Here is a 20,303-nt window from a genome sequence, read left to right on the forward strand (position 1 = left end):
TGCACGTCTCTGTCAAGCCTGTGGGAGAGGGGAGAGCAAATCCCTATGGAATTAGTGCAAGACCATTCCCTCTTCAGCAGAGGAGTATCCTCTGTGCAACTGTGCAAGTCATATGCTCATAAAGCCAGCCATCACTGGAGGGCATGAGTACATCTGAGCGGCACAAAGAGTGGTGGTATTGGACACAGACATGTGCTTTCTTAGATTCCCTTCACTATCTCCTATTCCCCTGGCCAGCACCTTGCCTGATCCAGATCATCCTTCCATTTGGGACTTGAATGGAACACCACACTGTGGGCATGAGGTCTGACTTTCACAACCTCCACCTAGGGACTGGATGATGGAAGGCAGAACAGCAGAGATGGTAGTTCTGCCTCAGGGAAACAATGGCCAATGGGAAATCAAATACAGAAGACAACTGAGCAGATACATTCTCCATTCTCCCTCCTCTCTCTCATCCCTGGACTAATGCCGGCTGTGGTTTCCCCTTGTAGCCCTTCTGGAAAAGTGCTGGGAGCCAAGTGCACGCATCTGATGACCGTCATGCTGTCTCTCTCACCTCATTGTGAAGTGGCTGCCAGCAGAGTCATACCAGACATCACCACACATTGTTTCACATTTGTTCCTGTCTCAATTTCCACATATCCTTGCCATTTTTGTCTTGAACTTGATTTCTAAATAAATGTCATCACCTTAATAACAGGTAATACATAAAAAACATTTTAGTAAAGTAGCTGGTTACTAACTCAATTTTTAAAATGAAATGCCATTTTTGTTTAAATAATAATCAACTAGAAAATATCATAATACAAATATATAATTCACAATAGAAAAAAATACATATTCAAATAGACCAAGGTTGTTTATACGCTTTCTAAAAATATTGTAATAGGCGCCATCTAATTTTGATGTTCTACCTTGTCTCCAATTCAGACACCTGATACAGCTGCATCAAGACTATATTATTGTTATATTTCCCCTAAAATTGTGGAATAGCCAAACTTTTCCTCTGTGGAAGGATTCTGCTTGGATAAGCCTGTAACCTTAACCTGAGACCAGAACAGGGGAATTCATGCAACTGCAGATTTTGTGATGAGTTTCCCTTTCATTGGTTTACCACATCAACTTACCCATTTTATCCACCCATTTATTTGTTCATTAAAATATCATTTTTGACCATCTATTCTTGTTGCTGGGTTCTAGGTCCTGGGAGTCAACAGAAAGGAAGAAAGAGATGAGATCATCTTCCTCTCTGATCTTACATTCAACAGAAAGCAAGACAGAGATGAGATCATCTCTGATCTGATTTTACAGTTCTTACATTGTACTGAGGAAGATACATGATTTTAAAAAAACACATAAATCACATGTGGGGATGATTTATCTTAAGGTTTAAATCACATTTTTAAAATTTCATAACACCAAAATTAATACAGTCATGTAGAATTTAGCTGTGAACAAGACTGTACATTTCCATCTCATAATAGAACTTCCTATTAATGAATATGTCAACCACTTTCATTTCATCATTGACAACAAAATTATAACTGTAAAGCACATCCTATAATTAAAACATAGATTTCATAGATGCCATTTTAACATTTACAAAAATTTCATTGATTTATTTTCCATAATTTCTATACTATTTTTACATTGATAGTTTTTTTTTAGAATAAGGAAGATTTGGGTTCTGTTACCTGAAGTTTAGAAGGAATTTTATAAATGGAAGGTAAGGGTATAATTAACAATTCAGGGGCCTAAAAGTGCTTTAGAAAAAAATACTAAAATAGTTTACATCACCTCTCAACTTCAAAAAAAAAGTTTTTCTTTAATCCAAAAGCTGGAAGAAATGACTTTTCTAACTACATATGGAAACTGATAATAGCAATCAAGATCACAATCATGATTTTTCATCCCTATTATAGAAGAGATTGTTTTCTAAGCTATTCACATGCTTGTATTAAATCTAATATTACTCAGTACTGTTTATGGTAGACATAGTTGAAACTTACTCTACATATGCTTGTCACTCAAATTTTATTGTGTGCATTGTTTTCTATCAATAATTCTGATTGCTTTTTACTAAACATAAAATAGGAATTGATAATGGAATAAAACCTCAAAGACACATCCTTATTATTGATTTAGAATTGAATGACCTTACCATCCAAAAAGTTACAGGTTCAAACAATGAATTCGAAGCACACTGTGGTATATTTGTGTGGTTCAAATAACAATAGAAAACAGCAATGTCTTTCCTGAGATAAGCTGATAGTTCTTAATAATTATAAATATAGATAATAAATTATTCAAATGAAATATAAAATACATAAATGAAATAGGTATGGATTCATAATTCTTAAGAATTTTTGTCATATTTTGTATAATTTGGCAGTTTGTGTGAAAAAACAAAAAAGAGTATGTCACTGTCAATGTTCTTTTGTTTTTCATACACACATACACACAAAAATACATATATATACATACGCACTTTTTTAGACTAACGTTAGGTAAAAGACTTTTCTAGGTACATGCTTGAAAGTTATTCATATACATACATTACAGAAAACACAGTAAGAAATATAAAATGTTTCATATAACACCAGTTTGTTTTCTGCTAGAAGATACACAATGCCGCTCTTGTGAATCTATGGAGATGAAGGCTTCTCTCCTTTCACCCAGTACCTCACATGCCACAAAACTGAAAGAAAAGTCTGCTTTAGCTTCTTGTTTCCCCAAATCAGGATGAATGGGTGGGTTGAAGGATAGCTGAATGTAATAGCTTCGCAGAACATGAAGACAGGTTTGTTTTCCAGACTCTCAAAACTCCAAACTGACATGATTATGGACAGAAAGTAAATGGCACATAACAAGAGGAAGGAGGTCACAGTTTGCAAAGCTTTTATGTGGACCTTCATGCTGGGATCTTGAGATCCTTTGCCATGGAGCTGCATCTTCTTGAGATGTTTACACAGAGAACAGATTAACAGCAGAAAAGATATCAGGGTCAGAGTGAAGGGAACTAAGTTTGCTAGGATGGTTACCGTTGTATTTGAAAGGTACATTGCACTCCTCAATTTGATCTTCCAAGTCATGTTTCCTTCATATTCTTTTGTCCATATAATCTGATTCATGTTTATCACAAAAAGATGACAAACCAAAAATAGCAAAGGCCCCAAAAGTATCACCAGAACAACACTCTTAACTCTCCTCTTTAAGCGAAGAAAAATAAGGTTGGAGAAATTGGCAATCTTGAGCAAATAAAATATGCTGAGGCTAGTAGCAAGCCAGTTGCTGAAATGGTTGATTACTGCCCAGAGATTATAAGCAGTAATTCTTACTTCTATACTGTAAAAAGCTGGATTCAACTCAGTTGCATACCAATTTAATAATAATACCCAGAGTAAACCAACTCTGGAGACTGCCAGAGCAGTGAGAATTTGGTCAGCAAAAGAGATCTTTTGTCTCTTGAACCACTCAATGGAATTTGCCAATGCTATGAAGCCATTAGCAAAATTTCCAATCACAAATGTAACCACTATTAGAATGGAAAAAATGATGGGCAGAAAAGTTATCATGTCTGAACAGACAAAAAGAAATTTTTAAAATGCTGGTGTAATATCACTGGTTGTGATTGCTTGAATATCCTGACCTTAAATTCTATATGCACCTGATTTGTGAATGTGCTGTGATTCTTTTTACTTTTAATTGTTGTTACCAATGTCAAGCCAGAAATCACCATGGCATGCTAATGGGTAAGTTCAATGCTGTCTTTATGGAAAATATTATTATTTTCAAAACAACTCAAATTAACCCATTCATTCACTGTCTGTTCTTGTTATAGGCTGGAATTATTCATACTAAAGTTGACATGAAACCTGAATTCTCATTTGCTAGTATGCAAACAAGGACATATTCACTTTCAGTGTTTGCAATTTTTCCTTGTGTAACCTCTCCATCATTTGTTTTTAGTGACTTCAGTTGTTAGGGAAGTTTTATAACCCAATAGAGAGATCATATAGTAAATGTCTAAATTCTTAAAAGGAGCTTGGTCATAATTAAGTTCATCACCTATATGGACTTTTTTAAATGACAGATTTAAATACACAGAATCCAAACTGCTTTTATCAAAAATATCTAAGATTTTCTGGAGAACCTCAGAATCCGGTTGCTGCTAATACTTTTGTATAACTTCATTATTCACAAGCTCATAAATACACACACAAACACACACATGTGCACACCACTCACGAATGGAACAAATTATTTTCTCATAAGTTCCAAAATAAAAAAAGGAGTTTCCAGGAGGTTGTCTAGGTGAAGTTAGTCCTATTTTCCCACTCAGGGCTTTCAGCTCATGAATAATATTTATTTATCAAACATATCTCTAATTCTTAGGCCTTTGGTAAAGTTTCTCTCAAGACTAATGTTTAAATATTTATTACTATACAAAACATTTAGCAATTGTATAAGAATTCCTGAGTACCCGACCCTTTGATATATAGTCTTGCAGTATCCTGCCATCACTGAGAAGACTGACTACCTTGCCCCTGAACTTGGAGTACAACCATTTAACTTGCTTTGATAAACAGAAAATTACTACACTTTGCATAGAGATTTCAGATGGCTTCCATACTGGGGATTCTTCCTCTTTCCATTTACCATAAGAATATCACCTGGCTAGTACACTGTTCCCAGAAGGAGAGTGAGAAACTAATGAAGTCAGATTGCCCCCACCTGATCCAGACCAAATTGTCCAAACTCTAACTACTACCAAGATTCAGAATTTGGTCCATTTCAAATAAACAGAGCCATTCACCAAACCAAGCTTTAAAAAAATGAAATCCAACAACATGTGAGATATAAATATCTAATGTAGTTTGGAGGGTTTTCTCTTGCAGAAAAACATAACTGATAAATCAACTCTGCTAAACCAAGAGTGTGGGAAATATGTACAACCTTGTTGTGTCAGGAATTCAGCAGCCAAAAGAAAAAATAGATGGGAAATTGCAAAGGTTTGTTCTTGTGAGGTCGATAATTAAGGCTAGAAGAAATCCATTGGAAAAGTTCTGGGGTTGGAGGATAACATCATCTCAAATTTCCTCACGTTGCAACTAAATAAGAAAGTGCTCACTTCAACTCCCTTAGAGTTGTATAAGAATGTATACAAATAGTTTATTATTGCCATCAGTATATAATGAGATGAATAATAATAATTTCTATGAGACATATCTCCTAATTAAACATTTTACATTAAAATTATAATGCACACTTAGAAATGAACCAAAACAAAAATGGGAAATACCGCAGTGTATCATAAACATTCAAATAACCATGATGCAGGCAAGACAAGGAACACCAAACACAACCTAGGTCCACCTCCATGCCACTTCCCAAGTCCCTAAACATTTCTTCATACCTCCTGAGATAAGCGATATCCAAAATTTATGGTGATTATTTCCTTAATTTTCTTTATACTTTACCAACTAGGTATGCAACCCTAAACTCCATCGCTTGGTCTGGCCTGCTTTGCACTGCGTGTAGGTGCAATCCTACATGTTCTTCTTGTTTGTGGCTTCTTGGACTCAACATTGTGTTTCTGAAATTTAGTCACATAGTTGCAAGTACATGTGATTTTTTTTCACTTCTCTATATTGTTCCATTGTGTGGATTTACTGTAATGATTGATCTATCCTTAATATACATTTGGCCAGCTTCTTTTTTGAACAGTTACGAATAATTCTACTAGAGCATTCTTTCATATATCATTTGATGCAATTCCTCTGTATATATACCTTTGAGTAGAATTACAGGGTCATTGTGCAAAATATCCTCATAGACATAGAAAAGTTTAAAAGATAATTTAACTAAATGTACTCCTGTCAGCTTTACCTCCATTCTATTTTTTGCCATTTGCATATATCTTATCAATTATATAATTACCCCAACAAGACATTATTATTTTATGCAGTAAACATTCATTTAGAATTATGCACATATTTACCACTTCATTAATTTGTATTCCTTCTTGCATATTCAATTTAATAGTTTCAAAAAGTCCCTTTATTGGCAAGGCAGGGTGGCTCACACCCATAATCTCAACATTTGGTAAGGCTGAATCAGGAACACCCAGGAGTTCAAGACCAGACTGTGCAACACAGCGAAACTGTGTCTACAATAAATGAAAAAGCCAGGCATAAGGAAGCTACTCACAAGGCTGAGGTGGGAGGATGGTTTGAGCCCGGGAGTTCCAGACTGCAGTAAGCCCTGATCCTACCACTGAACTCCAGCCTGGACACCAGATTGAGACTCCAACTCCACATAGAATAATACTGATAATAATAATAATTTTTCTATTATCTGAAAAAAATATCATTTTAAGTTTCTGTTTATCAAGGTCTATTCTACTTTTGAAATGCACTGAAGACATGATTCCATTGAATTCTAGCTTCATTTTTGTCTGTTGAAAATCAGGTTGTCGTTTAGACAGTTATTCCCTTTAACATAATCTGTCTTTTCCTTTAGTTACCTTTCAGGTTTTTTATTGGTCTTTGATGTCCTGTCATTTTATATTAATTTGGTTTTAGTTATCGTGTCTGAAGTCTGATAGTTTCTAAACATATATGAACTGATATACTTTATCACTTTTGGAAAAATCTCCACATTGCTTCTGCCCCATTTGCTCTCTTCTAATCTTCTGGAACTGCAGAAGTATGTTAGTTGTTCCGATTGTAGCTTCACTGTCTGTGACCCTCTAGCCTTATATTTTCTACCTCTTGGTCTCTTTATGCTTCATTCTGGGCAGTTATCGTCCAATTCACTAATTCTTTCTTATGTTTAACTGGTTCTTAACTCTGTCTATTGGATTCTCAATATTGATTACTCTTTTTTATCTTATTGTTTTAGGGGTAGAAATGAACTTTTATTCTCTTGCTATAAATCATTTTTTAATGGAGAAACTAAACAAAGTATTTATAACACCAACTTCTTAAAAAATAGTTTTTATAAATTTTTAGCACACCTGACATGAAAATTGTAGTGATTTTTTTCTTTTTGTAATACTTAGGTCACAGAAGAGATTAAAATTATGGTCTAGGCATTCTCCTGCAACTTGGAAGAAACTAGAAATTGATTTGATGTGAGTAGCTTTTTTTGGATAGTAGCTTGTCTGTTGCTGGGTCATCACCACAAACTCTCCTCACAGGGAAATTCAGTGAGCAGCACTGGATCTCAAAATGTCATTACAATTAATAAAATATAACATCTCAACCACAGCTCCACCTTTCTATTCCATGATTTAAATTTTACTCTGTTTTTATTAGCAGAAATCAAGGCTTCTTCATTTATAACAATCTTGAAAAGATCAAAGAGTAAAACAGTACATACAAGTTTATGAAAGATTGAAGAACTTTAAGTCTCATGGAAACAAAACTGAATCTGGTGTTTCTAAAGAATTCCACCATTTAATCCCTATCCGTGAGTATAGTTTTGTTTATAGAACTATAACTTTCGAACTCCACCATCACTCACTCAAGTGTGACAGAAGATCTGAGGTCTTAACTCTGTTTGACTATTTGGTCCTAAAATCCTCTCTTAGAAATAAAAGCTAGCTCATAAAATGTATTATTTGCTTTGTCCTTCTTACTGGTTAGTTTTAGTTACACTAAAATCTAAATTGTTTCTATAGTGATCATAATGAAACAAAGATTAGTTTAAGCTCATCCATAAATAATTATTTGCTTAAGCAATATATTGTAAAATAAGCTATACCTAATTTCTAAATCTACATGTATAGAGCATGACTAAGCTTTGCTGTTTACTCCTGTAACTTTCCCACAATGATGGTCTTTTAAAAATTACTTATTTTCCAAATTATGTATTTAAATATTTCAAAAATAGATCATTTAATGAGATAGATGTATATATAGATGATGATGATAATAATTATAGCAGGTAAAAGGGAGAATGCTATTTGATAAATGTGATTTCCATCTTGTTTTTTAAGTACTGGAGTTCAGGGTAATGAGAGAACCCTACTATTCTTCCTCATGGCCTCATGTTTCTTCTATGATTCTCAGCATCAGGCCTAGAGAAGTACCCTCACGTGGTATTTCATCAAGAATAATGTAAAACCAACATATTTTCAAGAATTTCTTTGCTTCTTTTTCTTTTACTACATTTTAAAAATTCATAGCAAAAGGGACATCCAATAATTAGGATTCTATTTTGGGGCTTTTTGGGCATTTTTCAATATGAATATAGAAAAATACTCTCTGCAATAATACAGTATATCAACTTCATTTCATCTTTTAATAGCATCATTAGCAAGCCAAATTCTTGCAAGGCTTTTTCACATTCTTAGCTATGGTGACTAAATCTGGATCATTTTACTATAGCAGTGAAAGTAGCATTATATATGCACAAACATGCTGAAAGATCATGCTAAATATGTTTTATACCTTAACAAATTTGCCTATGATTTTTTTCTCCAATGCAGAACCAAAAAATTTATATTAACAAAATATTTTACCCAACACACAGGTGTACACATGATTAGTATTGTGAAATTAGAATGCTAACAATATGAATACAAATATTTCATTTAGAGACATATTTTGGGATAATAGGTCTATATATTTAACCTCCATCATACTATAATTTATTGGAAATTCATGACTTTGTGACACTTTGAAATGTGTATTATAAGTAATTAAATTGGAAATAAGAAAAAAGGTGTTTAGCTGTCATAAATATTCAAGTTTTGATGTTTCAAGTTCATATTAGCATTAAGAAGGTGGATTTACAGTTCTTGCTTATGTCTTCTTTTTTAAAAAAATATTAATTTAAGAAAAGTTTCAGGGCAGGTCTAGTGGCTCACATCTGTAATCCCAGCATTTTGGAAGGCTGAGGTAGTTGGATTGCCTGAGCACAGGAGTTCAAGTCCAGCCTGGGAAACATGCCAAAACCCTGTCTCTACCAAAAACAGAAAAAATTAGCAGGGCGTGGTGGTGCACGCCTGTTGTCCTAGCTACTCTGGAAGCTGAGATGGGAGAATTACTTGAGCCTGGATAGCAGAGGTTGCACTGAGCCAAGATTCTGCTTGTGCACTCCAGCCTGGGCAACAGAGTGAGACCCTGTCTCAAAACAATAAGAAAAATTTTAAATTTTAACTTGGATTTCTTAGTACCATAATGCTCTATTCTCCTTTATTCAGCAAAAACTCTAATAACAATGGTATCTATAAGAATATGCTGTATCACCCTAATTTTATATGTAGGAATGTACTTTATATTTCTGCCTTTTTAACTTTTTTTTTACTGGGGAGCATAACATACATATGGAGCATAATAAAACCTAATAAACAGTAAGAGAAAAAATTATAACATTAACATCGATGTTACCACACCTTGGTCAGATAATAGAATTTGCCAGTAATCCAGATACTCCCAATATATGTCTTCTTGCTGATATTTCCCGTTTATCTCCTCCCTTCTGATTATCCCAGTTGTTACGATGATCACTCATATGTTTCACTGTAGAGTTTTATCACCAATGTAACAAATTACAATATATTAAAAATATTTTTCTTGAACTTTATGTAAATGAGATTATACTGAATGTATTTTTCCATCTTGATAATTCCTCTCACATTTGTGAGTATTATTATCTATGTAGCTCAAATTTGTTCATTTTCTTTGTTGTACTATTCTGTTGTAAACACGTCTGTCTAGTTCATTAATTTTGATCACTGTATAGTATTCCATTGTATAAGTATGCCACAATTTGTTTATCCATTTGGAGGTCTGAAAGACATTTGGAGGACATGCATAAAGATAAATTTATATTCTTATTTCATACCATACACAAAAAATAACTCATATTTAATTGATTATAGAGCTATATGTAAAAGGTGAGATTAGTAACTAAGATACTAAAACATACTACCTGTACAACTGCAAGTAATATAAGTGGGTTAATCAACCATAATTCCATCTGTATATTTCTCTACTTAGATCATTATTTCTATAATAATAATAATCCCCTGCATAGTAATCTATCAATATCTATAATGCTATTTTAAATAAAACTAAATTAGATGGTGGGTCACCATCACTCTGATTTAGTGGAAATTCAAGCAAAAATATTATTAATGCTCCATCTTTTTCCTTAGATTTTTGGTATTATTACATCTATTTTTCATTTTTTGAGACATGGTCTCACTCTTTAGCCCCAACTGGAGTGCAGTGGTTTCAGATTGGCTCACTGCTCTCTACAGCTCCCAGCCTCAAGCTATCCTCCCACCTTAGCCTCCCAGGTAGCTAGGACTGCAGGTGGACACCACCTCACCTAGCTAATTGTCGTATTTTTACTAGAGACTGGGTTTCACCATGTTTCCTAGGTTGGTCTCCAATAATTGTGCTCAAGAAATCTGTCTACCTAAACCTCCCAAGGTGCTCAATTACAGGCTTGAGCCACAGCATCCAACCTGGTACTGTTACTTCTAAATGTAAATTTGACATTTGAAGGAAAAATATTTACATAATGTGCTATATGCCAAGATGTGTGAATAAATAATTAATATAAATGGATAATCACCCTTATGCTTGTCTGTTAACTGATTTGGCTACATTGTCAGTAAGGAGAATACATGAGATCACCAACACAACAGGCATCATTGCAGAGATTGTAGAATTGAGATCTTGGGCAATCTCATGTTTTCAGTTTAGAGACAAAAGAGAACTAGCAAAGGAGAATGAGAAGTGGAGTGGTGCCCAGTGAACAAGGATAAAATCAGGAAAGGGCATCATCCTGAAATGCAAATAAACTACGTTCAATGTGGCTAATAGAGCATGCAACATGAAGACTAACCTTGGCAACATAGACTCTGGTGATCTTGGAAACGTCAGAATCAATGAAACGATGACAGCAGTAGCTTCAATGGAATGAGTTCATAAGCCAATAGTTGAAGAGGCTTCATACTTTGATAAATACTTATAAACCAAGAGCAAAATGGAGCTGAAAAGCTCATTCCTGAGGTCAGCCTTTGAAGTGGAAAATCAAGAAACCTCAACCAGTTGTCAGGACTGAGCCAATTCCAAGAACAAGAATTCAATAATTGAAGGGAAGCTTAAGTCCCCTTGATAAAAGATGCTGAAAATTCACCACAGAATATTCAGAATGTATTTATATGATGCTTTCTCAAAGACCTGTAGCCATTTCCTAGATAAACAGTACCCAGAGGAAAGGACACACATCCATACCATCTAAGACTTTTAGGTATAGGGCTTTTACAGTACGTAGTTAGTCAGGCATGAGCGGGGCAGAAGAGGGCTCCCACCACCCACAAGTAATATCAGGTGGCCATCAGCTGATGCCCTGGCAGTTGACACCCTGCCTCTCTAAAAATAATAATTGGTCACAGGCGCCAGGGAGAGGCAATTTCACAATAAATAAAAACGCTTAAAATTGGTAGTCAGCAGCTTAGGAATAGGGTGAGTAGGCTGAGGCATGCGTGTTAAGAGAGAAAATGGTGGAATATGACCTTCTGTGGGCATTCCACCAAAAAAGGGAAGAATGCCTCAGGCAAGCATGTGTACAACTCCAGTAAACACACTGCGCATGCTCACCTCCAAAGTGTTAGCAGGCTACCACACATGTGAGCAGCCCACCCTAAGGGGCTGAATCATGGGAAAAGGAACACAAGACCCCAGCAGTATACCAACATATAAAACCACAAGTCAAAGATCTAACACTGCACTTGATCTCCAAAGTGCCCACTGTGGTCTCTTCCAAGTGTCTTCCAAGAGACTTCCAATAAAGTCTCCTCCTTTCTTTCCTGCTCTCTTTTTAATAAACTTCCATTCCTGCTCAGAGACTTCCTTCAGTCTCTTCTTACTTATGCCCCTCAGTTGAATTCCTTCCTCTGGGGAGGCAAGACTTGACGTTGCTGCAGACTCGTATGAAATTGCCACCAGTAAACCAGATATTGGCCACCCCAGCAGAGCCTGAACTAACACTAATTATCTAGGTACCCAAAAGACACTGTGGTCCATGAGATGGAGTAGGAGATTTTCTTTTTAATTTTCTTTTGTTTTCTGTGTTATTTGCATTGGCTTTTTTAGAGAGACAGTCTCAATCTGTCACCCAGGCTGTATCTAGTACAGTGGCATGATCATTACTCACTACCGCCTTGAACTCCTGGGTTTGTAACAGATTGCCCCATTTTTTTCTAAGAAAAAGAGAATGATTTACTGTTTTTTAAATTATTATTTTCTCTTCTCTTCTCTCCCCTTTCTCTTGGTTCCCTGTATCCTGCTTAGCCCTTCATAAATGCAAATATAACCTTTCACTCCCACTCACTAGACATTCCCTACAGGGCACATTTTCTAACTTAGTGCTCCAAGACAGATTCTCCTGAGAACTGACAGTCAATTTGCAGACCAAAGCACACCCGCCACAGAATTTTTACCTCCAGGAAGTGGACCTGGAAATTCCAGGCTCTTCTCCACTCTAGGAATTACCTAAGGGCTTTCATCCAACAGGAGGGCATATGGAAAACATACCCACTTGGCCACTTTTATAACGTATTTCTGCAAAGGAAGGCACCAATTCAACTATCTGGTAGTGTAGGGGTTCAATCAGAATGGTAGGGAAAAGTATAAAATAAAACAAAAACCTTCTTGGAAGACCAAAAGTTTTTGCATAGCTTCAGATAGTTTGGCTGAAGGCAGCCAATCTCTTTGCCTGAGCCTGGGCACTTGGGGCACAGATACAAAGGAATGTAGAGTAGTTTATCTAAAGAGCTTGTTTACTCAGGTAGTCCTAAAGCTAACCTTTCATCACTCACAGGCAGCATTGCTCTCCTGGGGGAAGGTGACCAGGTTGATTACCCTCTAATGGTGTTGACTCAAAGCTTTTGTCATTTAATGTGTTCTAAATAAATGCCAAGAAGGCCAGCAAGTTGGGGCGGCAGCTGACAGCACTCTTCCTTAGAGTCTGTTAAGTGGCCCGGATGCTCAGCTGAACTGACAAGCAAAATATATGTGTCGGTGTATATTACTCCTCTGTCATTGAGTCAGGGTCTGCAGGACAGACCCCCTCATGGTAGAAAAGGCACCAACCTTGCAGGAGGACCCTCTACCCTTGCTCAATAACCCCCCTTACCTTATAAAAGTGTCTGCTTTCTGCTCCAAAGGTGAAGTGGTACACTTAAAGGCAGGACCCTTTGTGCCCCTTCCCCAAGCTAGGTTTGGAATAAATTCATTACTTTTCTACCAGGCCTCACTCTTGTTAACAGTACTCTGGATGTGGCCAGCAACTGACTCGCATATTGTTTTTAGGTTCAAGGGAGTATCCTGCCTCAGCCTCCTGGATAACTGGGACTACAGGTGAGCACCACCATGCCAAACTAATTTTTTGTTGTTGTTTTTTCTTTTTTTAGTTTTTGTACAGACAGGCTCTCACCATGAAGCCCAGAGTGGTCTGGAACTCCTGGCCTCAAGAGATATTCCCAACTGTGCCTACCAAAGTGTGGAGATTGCAAGCATGAGCCGTCATACCCAGCCTGCACTGGGAGTTTTTGAAGGTCAGATGCTACCTAGAGTTTTGACTCATGTCCATCCCAAAGTGAATCTGATCAGTTTGCTGTTATTACCTCTTCCTGAATGTGTAATTGAAATGGACACACATGGCAGCTGGCAGGACTCTCACTTTCTTCCTGACCTGTAGAGTAAGGGACACTATTAGAGCAGGACCAAGGGGAAGCCTGTGAAATTCTCCTCCAGTGGCAACAACCATTGAAAAATAATAATCACATTCTCCAAGGAATGGAATTGATCACTACCATGACAAAACACTTGAAAGTTACAGGGGACGGTAGTCTTTTTATATCCCTATGCACTTAACCTAACTGGTCTCTACCAAAATCAGATGCATTATAAAATGAGGGCAGAGTTCCATAAATTTAAATCACTACTTACAAATCCTCTCTAGGATGTGGTATCTTCCCTGAGCAGAGCAAAGCTTCTGGCACTTTGCATGTGGCTCTTGATTTAGTGAATGTTTCTTATTTTACACCCATGGGTGGGTCAGGAGATTAAAACAATTGACCTTTGTGTGGTAAGAACAAAAACGCTGCTTCAGTGTTTTATGTCGGGTGATGTCACTTCTGCTCTCAGTTTAATTTACATTTTGCAAAACATCATGTTAATTTATTAATAATGTTACAGTAATTGGTGCAATAATCAGGAAATGGAAAGTTTCCTAAATATAGTCAAATACTTGAACATTAAATAGAATTAAAATACCAGCAGAAAGAGATACACCTGATAATATTTAGAGACCTGCAACACAGATATTGTTTTTAGGGGTCCCATACTCCTAGTCCACATGTCAAAAAATCTGTTTGTTTATTTATTCATTTATTTATTTATTTATTTTTGGGACAGAGTCTCATTCTGTTGCTCAGGTTGGAGGGCACTAGTGCAATCTCAGCTTACTGCAAGCTTTGTCTCCTGGGTTCAATCAGTTCAAATCTTTCAGCCTCCTGAGTAGCAGTGTTTACAGGCATGTGCCACCATGCCTGGCTTTTTTTAAGTAGAGACAGGGTTTCACCATGTTGCCCAGGCTGGTCTCAAACTCATGGTCTCAAGTGATCTGCCCACCTTGGCCTCCCAAAGTGCTGGGATTACAGGCTTGAGCCACCACGCCCAGCAGAAACATCCTTTTTAAGGTAAATGGCATGTTGCCCTATATATACTTATCATCACTAAAAAGGAAGCACAGTGTTTATTGAGCCTCTTGGGGTTTCGGAGTCCACAAATACCACAATAGAGGATATTGCTCCGACATGTTAATAAAGTCCTTTTTAAATCCCTGTTCAGTTAACCTACCTAGCCTCTGCCAAAACTAGATGGGTTGCAGAATGAATGCAAAGACTAGTGGTTTCAAGTGGAATCCAGAACATAAGATATCTCTACAGCAGATATAGGCTGTGGCCCAACCTGCTCTGCCCATTGCGTCAGATGATCCAGCAGAATTCAAAGCTGCTAGAGGCATGCATCGTGGGCATTATAGGACTTTGTGCCTGTCTCCATCAAGCCCGTAGGAGAGGAGAAAGCAAACCCCTAGGGAATTACTGCAGAACCATTCCCTCTTCAGCGGAGGAGTATCCGCTGTCTGAAAAATAAAAATGCAAGTGCAGAACATTAATCCAAGCAAAAAGCCCCACAAGCACAAGACTGCGTGCAACTACACTAGTCATGTGCTTATAAAACCAGCCACAATTGGAGGGCATGAGCACATCTGAGTGGCACAAGGTGGGGACTGTACTGGGCAAAAACATGTACTTCCTCAGATTCCCTTGACTGTCTCCTGTTCCCCTGGTCAGCATCTTGCCTGATCCAGATCATCTTTCCATCTGGGACTTGAATATACCTGTGGGCATGAAGTCTTGTAACAAAAAAGGTTAACGGCTCACTTCATGTAAAGTCTAATATAAAAAATAATAAAAAGTAATAAAAAAGTCTGATATAAAAATAGAGAATTTATTTGGAAGTTAGCTTGCGGGAAGGAGCACAAAGCATCCTGCCTTCTAATGTGACACTTCACCTTTGGAGCAGAAAGTGGATTTTTTTTTAAAGTTGGGAAGGAAATGAGCAGGACAGCCATTGTAGAAGTGGCCACCTAGGCATCCTCTCCACATCCCTTCCTAATGGATGTGAGGTCTAAGCTAACCCCTGGAGGTGACAGTTCCATGAGGGCATACTTCTGTCTGCAAATCAACTGTCAAGTCTCAAGGAGAGATCCTTCTTGGAGCACACAGTTAGATGAACTTGCCCGAAGGGACTGTCTGGTGAGGGGAAAGTAAACAGTTCTATGTGCATGTCTAAAAAGTTAAGTAGAAAAGCAGGAAACATAGGGAAAGGGGAGAGGAGAAGAGAAAAGAAAACAAGCAAACAAACAAACAAAAACTATCTCTTAGAAAAATGGGGGTATTGGTTAGTGTGACTTTCCCAAACAGCCACCAAGGGGTTGGATAATGTAAGGAAGAAAAGCAAAGATGGTAGTTCTGCCTCAAACAATCTTTGGCCAAAGGAAAATAGAAGACAGAAGACAGCTAGGATACATTCTCCCTTTTCTCTCTTCCATGGACTAATATTTGTTGTGGCTTCCCCTTGTAACCCTTCTGGAAAAGTATGGGGAGCCAAGTGCATGTATCTGATGACCACCATGCTGTCTATCTCACCTCATTGTGAAGCGACAACTGGCAAAGTCATATCAACATCATGACACATGATTTTACATCTTCCTTTGCCTCAGTTTCCACATGCATCCCTCATTGCTGCCCTGGACTTGCCTTCCCAAATAAATGTCATCACTGTAAACTCAGACATTGGCTCTAGTTCTAGACACCGAAAGCTAAGATATACATTCATTTGAATCACTTTTCCATGCGTTTATAACATGGCAATTAAAACATTCATTTAGAAAGGATACTAAACAAAATAATATACAAATAATGTGTAAGTAAGGTGAGTGGTTACTAACTCAATTTTTAAAAATGAAATGCCTTTTTTGTGTATATAATAACCAGCTAAAAAATATCACAATACAAATATATCATTCACAGTAGAAAGTGATTAGGTACGGTTACAACCAGCTTAACCAGTTGCAAAGTTTGCTAGCTTTTATTTTTATTTCTTTTGAGTTCAGTTCTTTTGTATCAGCAAAGCAATGAAGGCAGCATAAGTCATACTGAAGGAGAAAGAGACGTTCCCTAAAAACAAAAGTGTGTTTAGCAGCTACTGGGAAGTTCCCTAACATTCTTGTGATGGGGTCAGCTAACCCCGAGCAGCTGGCACTCACAGCTGACCCTGACCCTGTGCAAATATACCAAAATCTTTTATATGCTTTTCAAAAAGCGTTAGAATAAGTGCCATCTAATTTTGACGTTCCACCTTGTCTCTACTTCACACACCCGATATAGCTACAGCAAAGCTATATTACAGTGATATTTCCCCTAGAATTTTGGAACAGTCAAACTTTTGCTCTGAGAAATGCTTCTTCTTTGATAAGCCTATAACCTCAACCTGAAACTAGAAAATTCAAGCAACTGCAGATTTTGTGATGAGTTTCATTTTCATTGGTTTACCACATCAAATTATCCATTTATCCAATCACTTATGTGTTCATTAACATATTCTTTTGACCAACTATTCTTTGTGCTGGCTTTTAGATCCTGTGAGTCAAGAGAAAGCAAGACAGCTATTACCTCTCTTTTTATGCTGATTACATAGTACTAGGGAAGATGTATGATAAACAAAATGTATGTGTATATATATATATATAATATATATATAATATGAGGAGTTGACTTATTTTAAGGTTGAGATAACAATGTTAAAATTTCATAACACCAAGAATGAATATAGTCACACAGAATTTAGCTGTTCCACAAGGCTGTAGATTACCTTCTTATAACAGAACTTGGTATCAATGGATACATCAGCACACTTTGTATCATTTCACCATTTACATCATTATAATAAAAAGTCATTAATATATTTCCTATCATCAATATATAGATTTCACAGGCAATTTTTAACATTTGAAGAAAGTTTCATTCGATTATCATCTATAGTTTCTACACCCTGTTTATGTTGGGCTTTTTTTTTAAAAGAAAGGGAATATTTTGAGTTTTTTTGAGGAATATTAGGAATGGGAGACAAAGAAGAATATTGGAAATTCAGAGGCTCAGAGGTTGCTAAGCAAAATAAATGGAAATACTTGACATCAGATGTCAACTTCAAAAAAGATTTTCTTTAATTCAAAAGGTGGAAGAAATGATTTTTCTAACTACAGTTAAAAAATTATAATAGCACTGAAATGATCATGGTTTTGTTTCTTCATTCCTATTATAGAAATGATTTTTTTCTAAGCTATTCACATACTGGTATTAAATCTAGTATTCTTTAGTACAGTTTTGTTATACATACACAAAATTTGCCTTCCCAAAGGCAAATACATATACTCTACATATGTTTGTCACTGATTTTATTTAATATGTACACTAATTTTATTGTGTACATCATTATCTAACAAAAATTCTATTTGCTTTATACTAAAAGTAAGAATTCATAATGAAATAAAACCTACTACAAAGATACAGTCTCATCATTGATTTAGAATTGAATGTCTTTACCATCCAGAAAATGAGAGGTTCAAACAATGATAGTTAAGTACATGTATGTGGTACAAATTACAATGGAAAACAGCAATGATTTTCTGATAAATGCTGTAATTTCTTAATTACAAAGAGAGATAATAAATTCTTCAAATGAAATATCATACAATTAGCTATCATAAAATACACATACTTATATATGGGAAATATACTAGGCTTCATAATTTATGGTCAATGTTATTATTCACACACATGCACACATATACACCCATACATATTTTATATATATATGAATTTTATATATATTATATATATATATATATAAAAGACTATCCTAGGAATCTGTTTTGAAATTACTCAAATACATACACTACAACAAACTGACAGAAATATAAAACGTTCTAGACACCATCAGTTTCTTTTCTGCTAAAAGACACACCATGCTCCCCTTGTGAATCTATGGAGTTGAGGGTTTCTGTTACTTCACCCAGCACGTCACCTGACACAAAACTGAAAGAGAGGTCTGTTTTAGCTTCCTACTTCTCATAATCAGGATGAATGAGTGGAATGAAGGATACATGATTGCAAGAGTTTGGTAAAGCAGGAATACAAGATTGCTCTGCTGTGTCCTAGGATTCCAAGTTGATGTGATTATACACAGAAAGTAAATGGCAAATAACATAAGGAAGGAGATAACGGTTTGCAAAGGTTTTCTATGGACCTTGGTGCTGAGATCTTGAGATCCTTTGCCATGGAGCTGCATCATCTTGAGATGTTTACATGGAGAACAGACTAACAGCAGAAAAGATATTAGAGTCAGAATGAACGGTATGAAGTTTGCTAGCATGGTTGGTTATAGTCATGTTTGAAACGTGTATTGCATTCCTCAATTTGATCTTCCAAGTCACATTTCCTTCAAATTCTTTTGTCCACACACTGTCATCCATGGTTACCACAGCAAGATTACAAATCAAAAATACCAAGGACCCCAACAGTATCACAAGAAGAACACTCTTAATTCTCTTCTTTAGGTGGAGAAAAATAAAATTGGAGAAATTGGCAATCTTGAACAAATAAAATATGCTGAGGCTCGTAGCAAGCCAAAGGCTGAAATGATTGATTGTTGCCGAGACATTAGAAGGAACAATTCTTACTTCTAAACTATATAAAGCTGAATTAAACACAGTTGCATACCAATGTAATAATATGATCAGAGTAAACCAATTCTGGAGAATGCCAGAGCAGTGACAATTTGGTCAGTTGAGGAGATCTTTTGTGTCTTAACCCAGTCATTGACATTAACTAGAGCTATGAAGCCATTGGCAACATTTCCAAAAACAAATGCAAACACTACCAGAATTGATAAAATGATGAGCAGAACACATATGTTTGAACAACAAAAAAAAAAGCAGGCTTAATAACACTGGTTGTGATTCCCTTAATATCCAGACATTAACTTCGATAAACACTTGATTTATAAATGTGCAGTAACATTTTCTGCCTTTAAATTCTCTAATGTCAACAGGAAAGCACCAGCATATGCCAATGGATGAATTCAAAGCTGTCTTTAGAGAAAATATTATTAATCTCAAAACAGCTGAAACTCATTCCTCTTTATAGACTATCTGTCCTTGCTATATGCTGAAATGTTTTATACTGATGTTGAAGTGAAAAGTGAATTCTCGTGTGTTAGTATGCAAATAAAGCCATATTCTTTTTCATTGTTTTGCAATTTTTTTCCTTGTTTAACCTCTCCATAATTTGTATCCAGCATCTTCAGTTGTTACATAGGGAAATTTTAAAACCCAATACATATATCATACAGTAAATGTCTAAATTGTTAAAGGAGCTTGGTCATAAATAGGATCATATCAATATGGATTTATTTTTATGCCAGATTTAAATACCAGATTCTAAACCTTTTGTCAAAATCATCCAAGGTTATCTTGGAAAGTCCTCGGAGGCCAATACACCTTAAAATCTGGTTTCTGATAACCAATACATTTATATGACATTATTGTTAATAAGCTCCTAAACACATAGACACACATGCACTCACACCATTAGGGGATGGAAGGAATTATTTTCTTATTACTCACCAAATGGAAAACGAGTTTCC

General features: G+C 36.1%; 2 protein-coding genes and 1 pseudogene across 2 annotated transcripts in view; all 3 read right to left on the reverse strand.

Moving 5' to 3' along the window:
• Nucleotides 1-20,303, reverse strand: part of PRH1 (proline rich protein HaeIII subfamily 1) — a 245,644-nt gene that overhangs the window by 189,230 nt on the left and 36,111 nt on the right. Inside the window, exon 2 of the mRNA XM_063593349.1 lies at nt 13,655-13,722. The gene's annotated coding sequence lies outside the window, so the exon portion shown is untranslated. The remainder of the gene's footprint in view (nt 1-13,654; nt 13,723-20,303) is intronic.
• Nucleotides 2,616-3,581, reverse strand: LOC100984072 (taste receptor type 2 member 46). The gene has a single exon (XM_003829606.5). It carries the CDS (start codon nt 3,576-3,578, stop codon nt 2,649-2,651), a length of 930 nt encoding a protein of 309 aa, XP_003829654.1. The 5' UTR covers nt 3,579-3,581; the 3' UTR covers nt 2,616-2,648.
• Nucleotides 17,630-19,598, reverse strand: LOC103783468 (taste receptor type 2 member 19-like; annotated as a pseudogene).

Source organism: Pan paniscus, chromosome 10 (assembly GCF_029289425.2).
Source record: "Pan paniscus chromosome 10, NHGRI_mPanPan1-v2.0_pri, whole genome shotgun sequence".
NCBI classification, from domain to species: domain Eukaryota; kingdom Metazoa; phylum Chordata; class Mammalia; order Primates; family Hominidae; genus Pan; species Pan paniscus.

Excerpts from the sequence above, each read along its gene's own strand:
- LOC100984072 (XM_003829606.5), bottom strand. The coding sequence starts at position 3,578 with ATGATAACTTTTCTGCCCATCATTTTTTCCATTCTAATAGTGGTTACA.